Source organism: Caretta caretta, chromosome 1 (assembly GCF_965140235.1).
Source record: "Caretta caretta isolate rCarCar2 chromosome 1, rCarCar1.hap1, whole genome shotgun sequence".
NCBI classification, from domain to species: Eukaryota; Metazoa; Chordata; order Testudines; family Cheloniidae; genus Caretta; species Caretta caretta.
The window spans coordinates 297,591,262-297,607,561 of record NC_134206.1 but is presented as its reverse complement, the minus strand read 5'-3'; the positions used below and the strand labels follow the sequence as shown (position 1 = coordinate 297,607,561).

At 39.1% G+C, this 16,300-nt stretch overlaps 1 protein-coding gene across 2 annotated transcripts in view; it reads right to left on the bottom strand.

Annotated features, from left to right (window-relative positions):
* NELL2 (neural EGFL like 2) overlaps nucleotides 1-16,300 on the bottom strand; it is a 244,713-nt gene that overhangs the window by 198,610 nt on the left and 29,803 nt on the right. For both annotated transcript variants that reach the window (XM_048835991.2, XM_048835992.1), the window contains exon 3: nucleotides 14,918-15,068. In XM_048835991.2, coding sequence (XP_048691948.1) covers nucleotides 14,918-15,068 — 151 coding nt within the window. The remainder of the gene's footprint in view (nucleotides 1-14,917; nucleotides 15,069-16,300) is intronic.

The window sequence follows — 16,300 nt, the reverse complement described above, 5'->3', positions numbered from 1 at the left end:
GAGAGGCTGAGGGAACTGGGATGATTTAGTCTGCAGAAGATAAGAACGAGGTGGGATTTGATAGCTGCTTTCAACTACCTGAAAGGGGGTTCCAAAGAGGATGGATCTAGACTGTTCTCAGTGGTATCACATGACAGAACAAGGAGTAATGGTCTCAAGCTGCAGTGGGTGAGTTTTAGGTTGGATATTAGGAAAAACTTTTTCACTAGGAGGGTGGTGAAACACTGGAATGGGTTACCAAGGGAGGTGGTGGAATCTCCTTCCTTAGAGGTTTTTAAGGTCAGGCTTGAAAAAGCCCTGGCTGAGATGATTTAGTTGGGGATTAGGTCCTGCTTTGAGCAGGGGGTTGGACTAGATGACCTCCTGAGGTCCCTCCCAACCCTGATATTCTATGATTCTATGATTTACAGCTGCTTTCACTTCCCCTGTAAACCACAATCGTTTATTAAAACACATGGTCTTCTGTCTCAATTGTGGGATTGTAGCTTTTTGAGAAAAACTCATTAGGTGGTAGCAGGCTCTAGCAGGAAGCTTTCAGTGGCACTGTAGAGTCCCTCTGGGAAGACTTACCACCACAGGAAGCTGAGTGTATGGTAGAAGTTATAAAAGACAACAGCAGGCTTGTATGCATTTTAAAATGGGAGATTTAAAATTGGGAAAATATAATAATAATACTCAGCCTTACACCGTGTCTCTCCATTCTGGCTAACTGCGTCCATGGGAGGTCGCCTTATCTTATGGTGTTATAAGGGAGATTGAAAAGATTCAGAGAGGGAAATGGAGATGGTTAGAGTTATGGTGAGACTTAAAGATATTTAAAAACTAGGATTAGATAGTCTGGAAAAGAGAAAATGCTGGGGATGAGGGTTTTTTAAATTGTTAAGAGCATGTTATCTACTAACTAAGGCAAGTCTTGCTCTGACACCCTCTAGCAGGGGATCCATAAAGGATAATAGCTATACTATGATTACAGACAATTAATAAAAATTATACTTTAGCTCAAAACACTTTAGACAAATATTCTGAAAGCTTAAAATTCCTGAGTTCTAGCCACACTGAAAAAAATTAAGTCTATCGTGCATAGATTCATACCAGGGATTTCCATAAATTATTCATATACGTACACAATGTTAAAATCCATCAATTTACCTTTTGACTCTGTCCTGTAATATGAAGAAAAGGACAATACTCAATTAAATGAAAGCCAGTAAGTATAGAATAAATAAACTGAAATACTGAGCTAAATTACTGAAATATTCCAACTAGATTTTGAAATGGGTGGGATTGTGACTATTGAGATCTGTTATTATACAAACTAAGGTAATAATAAGAGTAAGCAAATCTTATTATTCCAGGCATAGGTTGCTTGTGAGGTTCTAGAAGGAATCCACACCACCACATTCAGCACTGTACAGTTGGCTAAGTACATTAGTTCATTGTATTCCATGATGATACATGTGGCATGATAATGAGACATTAAGGATGACAAACCCTATTTTCCAATTAGTAGCTGGCACTTTAAGTGTTATGAAGGATTAAATATGGGTTTCTCTCACCTGCCCCCTCCCCTAAAACAGATAATACATATAATCAAAACATCCTCATAGTCTAAATTCTAAATGCCAAGTATATAAGTAATATCTCATTAAAGCCCTTGCGCTCATCTCTCTCTATACTGTCACTTCGATTCAATGGCTTTGCCCTTTTCCTTGTCCTGCCTAGAGCACTATCCAGGGAAGAAATTACTTACAGTGAAGAAATGACTGACAGTTCAGCAAGACAGAGAAGAATATAATAATGGCCTTAGCCTTAACGGATAATTTCATAACACCTAATGCAAGTGCAATGGAAGGAATGACAACCAATTCGTTTTCTGCACCTACCCCTTGGTTATGGCATTTTTAATCAAGGGAACTTGAAGACTGAGGGACCTTTGAGTGTTTCATTCCTTTTCTTCTCATTCCTCCCCACTCACCCCATTTACCAAGATGTTTTTCTTCTCTGTGTACTTTTACTATTGCAGTCCCACTGGCTCAAATGTTTCCTTCCTAATGCCATCTACCCTGTCTTACCTTCCAGAATTATAGGGTGAAGGGAAGAGAATTATTACATTTATCGTATCAAATTTTTTAAAAGTAGAAAAACAATATACAACAAATATAAACTCTTCTACTCTCTGTGACAGCCTTCTCATGCCAACTTTACCCCATTGTGAGACAGAGATTAGGGGAAGCAAAAAGCCAAATTACCAATCATAAGAAAAAAGAATAATCTGATTGGACACCACATAGCAGATGAAACCACATTCTGGATCATTACTTGACTGTAAAATCCTTAATGAACATCACATCCACCACAATCTCTCCACTACCGAGATGACAGCTATACAATCCCTGAAATCTAATGAGCAGATAGTGATCAAATCAACAGACAAAAGGGGCACTATTGTAGTCCTCAACTGTGATGACTACTTAAACGAGGCTGACCGACAACTCTCCAACACCATCTGCTATAAAGAACGCAAAGAAGACTCAACACCACAATTTACGCAGGAATTTAAGGATATCATTAAATCCTTCCGCAAACAACTCCAAGAGAAACTCTACAAACTCATCCCCCATGAACTCACTCCAGGAACCTTCTACATACTTCCCAAGACACACACACAAGGGAACCCAGGCAGGCCCATCTTATCTGACCACGGCACTCTTGCTGAAGGAATATCGGGTCTCACAGAAATGATCCTCAAACCACTGACCACACAAAGGGCCAGTTTCCTCCAGAACACAATGGATTTCCTCCAGAAACTTGAATATTAACAACTCCCTCAGAACACCTTTCTTGCCACCAGGAATGTCACCTCCCTATACACCAACATCCCTCATAATGACAGCATAACTGCCTGCCTCAAATAGTTACAAGACACTGGACAACCCTCAAATATACATCCCAAACACATTACCAAACTCATCCATTTCATCCTCCCCCATAACAATTTTACATTCAACAACAAACATTTTGTGCAAACCATGGGAACAGCCATGGGTACTAGGATGGCTCCCCAATATACCAACATCTTCATGGGCCACCTTAAAGAAGAATTTCTGGGCAAATGCACCACAAAACCAAGGATATAGCTGAGATACATTGAGGATATTTTCATCCTCTGGACAGACAACTTAAACATAATAGATTTCCCCACGAATTCAACCTCCACTACCACCACCATTAAAATCTCTCTGAAACACTCCCACACTAGCATCAACTTCCTGGATACCATCATCAGCGTCAGCAATTGAACCCTACAGACAACTATGTACACAAGAAACCCACAGATCACCACACCTACCTTCATAGAACCAGTAATCACCCCCAAAACACACCAAGAAATCGGTTATCTACAGCCAGGTAATCAGATCACAGAATATGCTCCAAAGAGAAAGTTTGGGATATGTACACCTTACCACATACAAAACTGCCTTACCAAACAAGGACACTCCACCAGAGAAGTTGATTGTATCATAGAACGGACCACCAATGAGAAGATGCTTCAATAGAGAAGTAAAACCCTCTCCAGCTGCACACCCCTAGTTGTCATCTACCACCCCACACTGGAACCCATATGGGGTATCATCAAACAACTACAACCCATATTCGATGGGCACCCCATCTTGAAAGAAATCTTTCCCAAATCCCCTCTTCTGGCCTTCAAACAACCCCCCAACCTCTTCAAGATCATCATCAGAAGCAAGCTCTCTATAGACCAGGACACACCAACTCAGAGCAGCACCAGACCCTGCCAGAACAGAAGATGCAAACCCTGCAGACATATCTCCACTCCTACAATGATCAACACCCTCCAAAACACACCTTTCAAGATCAATGGGTCCTACACATGACTCCACATGACCTCATCCAGTGCACTAAATTCCCCAACAACAACAACAACTGTGTGTGTGAGACCAATCACTACACTCTCCCATGAACTCACACAGGAAAATGATAAAAGACAAAATCACATATTGCTGGTGAGTGAAAACTTTTCACAAAGCAATCACTCTATATCTGTCCTATCAATTCTCATCCTCAAAGGAAATCTCCACAACACTTTCAAAAGATGAGCCTAGGAGCTTAAATTCATAACTTTGCTGGACACTAAAAATCATGGTCTTAATAAAGACACTGGATTTATGATTTATTATAACACCTGTAAACTACTAACTCCCCTTCTTGTCCTATGGGGTGGTGATGGGCCCCTACACTTTGAATGGTCCTTTAAAATATGTGCTGACTATTTATGCTAAACTATCTATTCAATCTTGTATTTAGCTCTGACACTCTGAGTACCTTTCTTAGTCCTGAAGAAGAGCTCTGTATAGCTCTAAAGCTTATCTCTCTCACCTACAGAAGTTGGTCCAATAAAGGATATTAACTCACCCACCTTTTCTCTCTAATATCCTTAGACCAACATGGCTACATCACTGTATACAAATTGCCCTCTGACATCTCCTTCCCCTTGCTGTGACACACAAATTTTGTATGTTTACAGCAGTATTTTCTAACTGTCAGTAAAGGAAAAGTGAAAGCTGCCAAAACACTCAGTTCAACCGTCCTACCTCATGTATAAAATTTCTCAGAGTTCCAGACAACATGGGATAAATCTTTCAACTCTTATTCAGGTAAACTGTCCCATTAAAGTCAAGATAGTTTTGCTTGATTTTAAGGAATGACGAAGGACTAAAGGATCTGGCCTCATATAAACACTGTGGGACAGATTCTCAGCTGATGTAAATCAACATATCTCCATTGGCTTAGATGGAACTATCCCAATTTACATCAACAGATGGTCTGTCCCAGTCAATTAAACTGAAGTTGCTAGGAAGCTGTTTATAATGTGGTTGCATTCACCACCTAGAATAATTTACATCCTGTTGTCAAAATTCATTTTTTCCATTTTCAAGAAGTATAAACTAACTGAAGGTTAGACTGCAAAGGAAAATAGGCAATAGTGACAGGTCATCAGTCAATTTAATAACATCCTTTACAACCAACAGTTAAAGGATAAGGTCACTCCTAACTTGACAAACAGAATATAAACCAAGAATCTTTCAACTGACTTAAAAAACATTTTCACCCAACTATGGATGCAAACATGATTAAAAGATTTAAGCATAGACAATCTCCGAAACCAAGAAAAACAAGATGTTCATTCATTAATGGGTAGAAGGAACTCATCCAAACTGACAGTGTCCATAGTAGAAATTTTTTTACTCACAGGATCTTCTTCAGCACTACAAAAATAAGAATCAGTATGAATGAAAAAAGCAAAGAAATTATGCTTTTAAAGAGCTATACAAACCCAATCAAAAAGAAAACGTGGTTGGCCCCAATCGGATTCTAAATTTCTAGGTGAAACCAATGCAAAAGCAACAGATAGCTTTTGAACACAACAGTTTGAAGGCTTCACACTTACAGTACATGGACAGCAATTGAGATCTACTGCCAAAATAATTATGGTACAATACAACATTCATGTATTTTAGCAAAGAATACCAATATGCCAAAGGCTAGCAACATACATTGGTTTGGAGAACAGAAATGGACTGGTCCTTGTTGGCATAGGGTAACTAACAAATGGTTTTAATATTTAAAGGAATAAGTTATTGCTTATTCAGTGCCTACCCTGGAATCTTTTAGAGTGAAAGAATAAAAACAAAGAAAAACACAATGGTGCAAATGTTGAATCTTGAGAGCTTTTCTCTTTCAATGGAAGCCAATGTCTCTGATGGCAGAAGGCAGAAGAAAAGACACTACACACTGATTTAGAAATATAGGCAGTATCACACTGGAAAAACAAGGAACCTTTAGTTCTTGAACCATGTTACAGAGGGCTAAATGATACAGTGACTTAATTATTTTATTATTAATCATATTTATTATGGTAGTGCCTAAAGATCAAGCCTATTGTGCTACACACCATACAAAACACCGCATAACAGACAGGCCCTGCCCCAAACAGTTTACAATCTAATTAGACAAGACAGACACAGGGTGGTGGAAGAGATACAACACACAAGCAGCACGAACTACACAACAGTAGCAAATGTCGTGTGAGTTCCATGGTTTTTGGGGAGTGCATTTACTTCGGATAGGATAAGTTAAATGGAAAGAAAATGTAGAGAATGGGAAGAGCGGAACAAGGCAGGGGAGGGGAGGATCAGAGGAGCAGGTGTGGAGTGAAGCCAAGGTGAAGAAAGTGTGAGGAAGGGGAAGAGGGATGGTTGGAGCAAACAGCCAATCCCAGTGCAGGACAGAGAAAGTCCAGTCAAAACTGCAGCAATCCCTTCTTTGGCTGCTTCTGCCCCTACTGGCTGGAGTCTCTGGCTTAATGCTCTGGGTTCACTTCTGGCAACCTGTGTCCAAATATGGATTAATCCACAGGTGAAATCACTTTCATGGTTTCAGACAATTCCCTGGTGGACACTGAAACAGGCCTAAAAACACTACATATCATAGATTCATAGATACGAAGGTCAGAAGGGACCATTATTAACATCTAGTCTGACCTCCTGCACAACGCAGGCCACAGAATCTCACCCACCCACTCCTGCGAAAAACCTCTCACCTATGTCTGAGCTATTGAAGTCCTCAAATTGTGGCTTAAAGACTTCAAGGACCAGAGAATCCTCCAGCAAGTGACCCATGACCCATGCTACAGAGGAAGGTGAAAAGCCTCCAGGGCCTCTTCCAATCTGCCTTGGAGGAAAATTCCTTCCCGACCCCAAATATGGCAATCAGCTAAACCCTGAGCATATGGGCAAGATTCACCAGCCAGATACTACAGAAAATTCTTTCCTGGGTAACTCAGATCCCACCCCATCTAACATCCCATCACAGGCCGTTGGACCTATTTACCATGAAAATTTAAAGATCAATTAATTACCAAAATCATGTTATCCCATCATACCATCTCCTCCATAAACTTATCGAGTTTAATCTTAAAGCCAGATAGGTCTTTTGCCCCCAGTGCTTCCCTTGGAAGGCTATTCCAAAACTTCACTCCTCTGATGGTTAGAAACCTTCATCTAATTTCAAGTCTAAACTTCCCAATGACCAGTTTATATCCATTTGTTCTTGTGTCCACATTGGTACTGAGCTTAAATAATTCCTCTCCCTCTCCGGTATTTATCCCTCTGATATATTTATAGAGAGCAATCATATCTCCCCTCAACCTTCTTTTAATTAGGCTAAACAAGCCAAGCTCCTTGTATCGCCTTTCATAAGACAGATTTTCCATTCCTCGGATCATCCTAGTAGCCCTTCTCTGTACCTGTTCCAGTTTGAATTCATCCTTCTTAAACATGGGAGACCAGAACTGCACACAGTATTCCAGCTGAGGTCTCACCAGTGCCTTGTATAACGGTACTAAAACCTCCTGATCTCTACTGGATATACCTCGCCTGATGCATCCTAAGACCGCATTAGCTTTTTTCACGGCCATATCACATTGGTGGCTCATAGTCATCCTCTGATCAACCAATATTCCAAGGTCCTTCTCCTCCTCCGTTACTTCTGATTGATGTATAACTTCCCAGCTTATAACTAAAATTCTTGTTATTAATCCCTAAATGCATAACCTTACACTTCTCATTATTAAATTTCATCCTATTACTATTACTCTAGTTTACAAGGTCATCCAGATCCTCCAGTATGATATCTCGGTCCTTCTCTAAATTGGCAATACCTCCCAGCTTTGTGTCATCCGCAAACTTTATTAGCACACTCCCACTTTTTGTGCTGAGGTCAGTAATAAAAAGATTAAATAAGATTGGTCCCAAAACTGATCCCTGAGGAACTCCACTGGTAACCTCCCTCCAGCCTGACAGTTCACCTTTCAGAAGGACCCGCTGTAGTCTCCCTGTTAACCAATTCCTTATCCACCTTTCAATTTTCATATTGATCCCCATCTTTTCCAATTTAACTAATAATTCCCCATGCGGCATGGTATCAAACGCCTTACTGAAATCTAAGTAAATTAGATCCACTGCATTTAATTTGTCTAAAAAATCTGTTACTTTCTGAAAGAAGAAGATCAGGTTGGTTTGGCACGATCTACCTTTTGTAAAACCATGTTGTATTTTGTCCCATTTACCATTGACTTCAATATCCTTAACTACTTTCTCCTTCAAAATTTTTCCAAGACCTTGCATACTACAGATGTCAAACTAACAGGCCTGTAGTTACCCAGATCACTTTTTTTTTCCCTTTCTTAAAAATAGGAACTATGTTAGCAATTCTCCAATCATATCATGGCACAATTCAGTACATGTGGCAGTATATGGTCTGGAGAGGCCAACAACTGTGAAAACAAAAAGTTGTTTAAGGCAGGAACGAAATACATTGGCAGAGATATACACTGAAGCTTCAGGAATGCCTGGCTTCACTATTCCATTGATTTCAGTGCTTCATCTCATGGCATTAAAAACATTAAATGAAGAAAAGAATGATTAAACTAAAATCAAATGATTCTATCATTAAGGCCTTCAATATGCAAAAATGAGATAAATGAATACATTTGTAGCATTTGTCCATATAGCCATAAAGTGAGGAAAGGCTTATTACGCCTTCTCATTGTGGCCAATTAAATGAAAACCTATGATGGAGCATTGGGACCTAACATATAATAGAATCCTGACACTGATTAAAATGATCAAATTGCTGATTCATTCAGGACGAAGCTGAAAGATTAATTCAAAAGTCAGGTGAAGAGGCAGTCAGCAAGAGCTCAACAATCAATGTTTAACAGTGCCTGTTTTCTCTTGGACTCAGATTTAAGGGATCACTTGGTTCAGGGGAGGAAGATGGCAACCTTTACATGATGTGTACATCTAATGGAACAAACCAGCAGAGCTCGCTTACAGAACAACTGGCTCCCACAGGGATCTATCTTGGCACTCTAATATTTAAATTAGTGACATGCCATTGGCCCAGTCATAGAAATTTGGATATGCAGATGATCTTATGCTCACCATCCAAGCAAGCACTTTCACCCAACTGGGATGCATTCTCACAGATATGACAAAAGTAGTGGAGTACTACTGGTTATGGAAACTGACTAAACCCTCAAAAAATAGCTGTCTTCACATTCCACCTGAGCACCCACCATGCAAAGAAATACTTCAATGTCACCTTCTGTGACATCAAACTCAAGCATGAGGATTTTCTGAAAGATTTTTGTGCGGTTCTGGCTCACAGCCCCACATACCACCAATATCTGACAAAGACCGCTGCAAAGATAAAGGCTAGGAACAAAATAATCAGACACAAACTAGTCAGGATCAGCTGCTCGCCCATTGTTGGCAGCCACCTTGGCGCTCATATTCTCAACAGCTGAATACTTTGTACTGGCAAGGGTTGGTAGAGTACATATGAAACTTTTTAACATGCGATTGAATGCTCCTATGGGAACTCTCACAGGCATATCTTACCTCCATCCCCTCCAAAGATAACCAGCAATAATACAAGAATACAACTGTGTGATAATAAGCCCAGACTTGCCCATCTATGACAATCTCCAACCCCTCCCCCCAAGATGCCACTTTAATTTAGAACTCCTTTTGGTTACTAACCAAAGCTCTTAACACCTTTGGACTATCACTAAAAGACAAGTAGTGGAGGCTGTGGGGAAACAACAGGGTCAAGAATCAAGACCTGATTATGGATCCCACAGACCAACCACCCAGCTTCACCATGCCACTTAACATCTGGATCACAGCAAATGTCATCAGAACTTAATACGGGTGTTGCAATTACCTACTACACAAGTGGAAAATGAAGAGTAGTCCAATATGAGAATGTGGAGAAGACATCCAAATCATGGAATATCTAGTGAACCGCTGGCCCTCTAAGATCCTTCTCTGGAGGGACAGCCTTGATTCATTCCACGTCACCAGAAACCATAGAGTGAATTACAAGCTTGGACATCAACCTTAATATTGCTTTCCAAGCTGCTATGTGAAAGAAGATGACAACTCTGGTAACATCATTCAAAATATTTAGTCTTATTGTAAAATAAAATCCGTTTTCAGCAGTGCATGTACAGTCCAGATGATTTCCTCAGTTAAAGGCAGCATTTGTAACTTAAATGTCTCAGATACCTATAACAGTACATGAATGTTCCCAAAGACAGGTATTTAGCTGCCTGCCACTCAGCTCTATGATTATAGTTCTGAAATTCTGATTTACTGACACTAAAATAGCTTTTTTCCTAAAGTACACCTCTGAACTGCATCGAAGCTTGCCATTTTCTGAACTCTCCAGTAATTTCAGGTCAGTGGGAAAAAAAGACTAATCATGGGTGCAAGCAGGGAGATTAGGAAGTAACAGCTAACAGATATTTTTAGATACTTCAGCTTTTAAATCAGTTTAAACCAATTTGAAAGTAGTAAATATCAGACAAAACATAGTCACCATAGAAGGGGAAGGAAGGAAGAAATGTAAATACTGAGAACTTTAATTGCCAGCTAAAAGAAAAATGAAAGCGTGTCATTCCCTTTAGCTGACAAAACAACAGAAGATGACCATATGCCTAATACATCCCTCTGAAAGCTGTGATTAGAACCTTACATGGCGACAGCCACAAAGGACAGCTACATCAAGTAGCTCTGATCTTGCATTCAGATCCACACAGGTAGAGGCTTGTGTTTATATGAAGCCCCACTGATATCAATGGGATTGTACAGGCTTAAGGATTCAGCCACATGAATCCAAATGCAAGATGGAGGTGCAAGAGTGAGATCACAGTGGGAATTATCCTGTCTGGTGCTGAGTGCCCTTAGTTTCCATAGTGTTCAATAGTAGATGAGGGCAGTCAGCATCTCTCAGGAAGTATGCAGAACCTTGTAGGACTGGACCCACTCTAGAAGTCCTAAGAAGTGGTGTCCTACAAAATAGTACTGGCAAAATAGAAAAGAAAAAGTTGAAAAACAACACTGGACTGGATAGGATGGAATAAATCAAGAAAACCATCTAAAATGTCTAAAGAAAAAATAAATCAAAATCAAATGGTAATAAACAATTGGGGCAGATCCACAGTCAGTGTAAATCAGCATGTCACTGTGGCTGCACTGATTTACCCCAGTGGAGGCTCTGGACCTGTGCGTGTTAGTGTGGTTTATGTTTAGAAAAGATATCTAAACATATTTCCTAAATTATTAATACAGAAAACATGCCTCTCTCTATTTCTTCAAATTCTCTTTTCATTTGCCATCTCAATGAAAGGAAAAAGTTTATTAACAAACAGAATTTTTGTATAAATTTTTAAAAAATGGACAAAGCCACTCCTGTTGATTAACGGATTATTTATTTCTCTTGGCCATCTCCAACTCCATTCTCCCTTGCCAGCCTGTAGGTGTTCCACTCTGATCTCTGCAAAGAGGTGAGTGATGGTACAGAATTTTGTAAAAAATGAAGACGGTCTGGGACTGATTCTCCTCTGCCCCGGTTTGATGCCAGTTTAATTCTTTTGACTTCAATAACCATCTTTTTACAGCACCCAGCACAATAGAGTCCTGGTCCATGACTGGGACTCCTAGGCACTATGATAATATAACTAATAATTAATAATCATAATCATAATCTGCAATGTAAAGCTGATGAAGTGGAGTGGAGAATCATGTCTTACATGGTTACTTCTCCTTCTGACTGTGAACATTTGTATGACAGAGAGAGTTCGCTAAAAGTTGTTTAAGAATTTATGGCCTGTTAAAGACAAGTCTCTGTACAAGGAGGAGGGGGCTGCAAAGAGAAATTAAAATCTGATAGTGAAGAAGCAGTAGTCTACATTTATCAAGAATAAATGTTTCCTTTTAACTCATACATTCAATTACCTTTATTGTCATTCATAAAAAATATCAAAACCATAAAAGATACTTAATGAGATTTAAAGGTGCTAGCCTTAATCTCAATTTCATCAATACTGTACTAAATTAAGTCATTCCTCACTTCAGTATAATTAAACACAAGTCAAATATCACTAAGATGCATTGATAATATTTTTACTTCCTAATATTGTGAATATATATTATAAGCTTTAGCAAACATCCAATTTTATGTTCACAAATTCTACTTGTGTATGCTTGTGCTGAGCCCAATCCTATGCCCATTGCAGTCAAAGGAAAGACTCCCATTGACTTTAGTGGCCATTGAATTAGGTCCCATCATTTAAGAATCCATTGTTATAGCTTCCTGACAGAAAGATCTATTAGGTTGTAGAATATTCTCCCAAGGGAAGCGGTGAAATATTTAAAACTAGACTGGACAAAGCAATTGAAGATATAATGTATGGAACAATCGTAGGATCATAGGACTGGAAGGGACATCAAGAGGTCATCCAGTCCAGTCCCCTGCACTCAGGGCAGGACTAAGTATTATCTAGACATCCCTGACTGGTGTTTGTCTAACCTGTTCTAAAAAAAATCTCCAATGATGGAGATTCCACAATCTCCTTGGGAAATTTAGTCCAGTGCTTAACCACCCTGACAGTTAGAAGTTTTTCCTAATGTCCAGCTGAAACCCCCTTGCTGCAATTTAAGCTCATTGCTTCTTGCCCTATCCTCAAAGGTTAAGGAGGACAATTTTTCTCCTTCCTTCTTGTAACAACCTCTTATGTACATAAAAACTGTTATGTCCCCTCTCAGTCTTCTCTTCTCCAGACTAAACAAACCCAATTTTTTCAATCTTCCCTCATAGGTCATGTATTCTAAACATTTGATCATTTTTGTTGCTGTTCTCTGGACTTTTTCCAATTTGTCCACATCCTTCCTGAAATGTGGCACACAGAACTGGACACGGTACTCCAGTTTAAGCCTAATCAGTGTGGAGTAGAATGGAAGAATTACTTCTCGTGTCTTGCTTACAACACTCTTGCTAATACATCCCAGAATGTTTGTTTATTTTTGCAACAGTGTTACACTGTTGACTTATCTTTAGTTTATAATCCACTATGACCCCCAGATCCCTTTCTGCAGTATTGCTTCCTAGGCAGTCATTTCCCATTTTGCATATGTGCACCTCATTGTTCCTTCCTAAGTGGTGTACTTTGCATTTGTCCTTATTGAATTTCATACTACTTATTTAAGACCATTTCTCCAGTTTGTCCAGCACATTTTGAATTTTAATCCTATCCTCCAAAGCACTTGGAACCCCTCCCAGCTTGGTATCATCCGCAAACTTTGTAAGTGTTCTCTCTATGCCATTATCTAAATCATTGATGAAGATATTGAACAGAACCGGACCAGAACTGATCCCTTTGGGTCCCCACTTGATATGCCCTTTCAGCTTGACTGTGAATCACCAATAACTATTCTCTGGGAACCGTTTTCCAACCAATTATACACAACCTTATAGTAGCTCAATCTAGGTTGTATTTCAAGTGAGACAGTATCCAAAGCCTTACTAAAGTCAAGATATAACACATCTACCACTTCCCCCATCTACAAGGCTTGTTACCCTGTCAAAGAAAGCTATCAGGTTTGTTTGAGAAAATTTTTTCTTGACAAATCTGTGCTGACTGTTGTTTATAACATTATTATCCTTCATTGGCCTAGATGAACACACACATCCTTTTCATTATCATTATTATTTAATTATCCAAAGGTGCGCTAGGCACCTCCCGAAACAAACATAAGACATGATTGCTATCCAGAGAAATTTTGCAAACAAATGATGGACATGATACACGAGGAAGTACTAAAACTGAAGGGTGGGGAAGAGAACAGGAGGCATATTATTGAAGCAAAAGAGCCTAGCATACAGTCCTTGGGTTACCTGAGAGGGAAAATTAAGGCAGAGCACCACAGAGCGACCCCAGACCATGAGGAAGCACTCAGGCGACAGCTGGTCCTGCTACAATGGGGGAGATGGGTAGTTAATAAAAAAAAATGTAAACCTCAAATTAGTTCCAAGTTTTGGGACTGTTTGGAAAAGAAAGGGAAGCAGAATTGCTCCTATGATATTGAAATCTGATCCCTTGTATTTAGTAATATACCGGTTTTCCAGTAACAGTAATCCTATTATGAAAGTGTTTCCTTTATAATCAGCCTCTTTACAATCATATATATACACATGACTGTTTCATTTAATAGCACAACTATCAAGTAGGGAAACATTACAGTAATATATCAGAAAAAAAAGTAATGGTTCACACACTGGAGGGAGAGAAGGTCTGTTGCCGGGGTGATGACTAATTTATTCAGAAAAAAATTACAGGTTTTTAAAATTCCTTCTTACCCTTTCATAGAACCAGAGGTTGGCTAGCTTCAGTAGCTATAGCTGCTACAGAAAACAGAGAATATCCCTTCTGTATCTCAAACAATGATTATACTGTCAGAAAGAATTAAATCTCAAATGCTTCATGTCTTTCAAACCTAAAATGGGTTCTTTACAAACTACTGTGCCAGTTTTTATAGGTGTATGTCCATAACCCAGAGGAAATTTTTACTATCTTTAGAAACTTACGAGCCAGCTAGTTAACTATTACAGTTATAGGGCAGATCCATAGCTGGTGTAAATTGGTATAGCTCTATTGACTACAATGGAGCAATGCTTATTTACACCATCTGGGTATCTGGCATATAATGTTATGACCAACAACAGCAAAATGGCTTTTTATGCCCTTAGCAGCAGGAGACATTTGAAGAGTGACAGTTGTTCCACATTCTGTTGACAGATTTAGATTTGTGAATATCTATGAATTTGCATAGTGCATGTTTCCTTACACTATAGCTGCTTCAAAGTGATCTTCTGCACAACAAACCTTACGTCATTTTCTTGAGCTTATTTTTCTGATTTAATTAAGGCATGCATTTGTATTTAGTAGTATATGAATAATACAGGAAATACAGGTGGCAGTACTTACCTATGATCTAAATGATGAACAGAAAGAATAACACCTGAATTTAAATGGGCTTGTTTTAGAGTCACCAAAACTGTGAATTCATATTTATTTCTTAACTTCTGAAAAAAGATTTCAGCTGTCTCTGGGGATGCTTTTACATTTCTTGAAGTATCTAAAAAAGAAACAGAAAATCATTAAGAATAGACTCTGGTTTTAAAGAGCACTCTAAATCCAAAGACCTTACAAAATAACTAGTTACATATTAGTAGTACAGTGACAAATAGGCAAGAACAGCCATAATATTATGGTCAATAATAGCTTACACACAGCTCTGGACATCAGAGCCTGTTTTAATGAAAGAGGATATATTTTCTAGGACACAAGTGCTATCCTCTGTTCTTTTTAAGTAAGTACCTTAGGGTCTTTTACCTCTCCATAGATGGACAGATGGTACCTTTAATATCTCATCCAAAGTATGGCACCCCTAACAATGCAGCTCTCCTGAACTTTACCACATAAAATGTCAACACTGGATATGAGCCTAAGCTGTCTTGTGAGACCTGAACCCTGGTCTTATGGCTTCTATAAAAATGAGCTTGCATGGTATCAAAGGACAATTAATTTTATTTAAAAAGAGCGGCTCTTTACAGAAGGTTTACTCAATTTAAAAGGTTTCAGAGTGGCAGCCGTGTTAGTCTGTATCAGCAAAAAAAGATGAGGAGTACTTGTGGCACCTTAGAGACTAACAAATATATTTGGCTATAAGCTTTTGTGGGCTAAAACCCACTTCATCGGATGTATGCAGTGGAAAATAAAGTAGGAAGATACACACACACACACAGAGAGAACATGAAAAAATGGGTGTTGCCATGCCAACTGTAACAGGACTAATCAATTAAGGTGGGCTATTATCAGCAGGAGGAAAAATATTTTGTAGTGATGATCAGGATGGCCCATTTCAAACAGTTGGCAAGAAGGTGTGAGTAACAGTAGGTGAAAAATTAGCATGGGGAAATAGTTTTTACTTAAGACTGGGAGTGGATGGGTCATTACACAAAGTAAAAACTATTTCCCCATGCTAATTTTTCACCTACTGTTACTCACACCATCTTGTCAACTGCTAGAAATGGGCCATCCTGATCATCACTACAAAAGTTTATTTTCTCCTGCTGATAATAGCCCACCTTAATTGATTGGTCTTGTTACCGTTGACATGGCAACACCCATTTTTTCATGTTCTGTGTGTGTGTGTGTATATATCTTCCTACTGTATTTTCCACTGCATGCATCCGATGAAGTGGGTTTTAGCCTACGAAAGCTTATGCCCAAATACATTTGTTAGTCTCTAAGGTGCCACAAGTACTCCTCGGGTTTTGGGGGTTTTTTTTTTCAATTTAAAAGGTT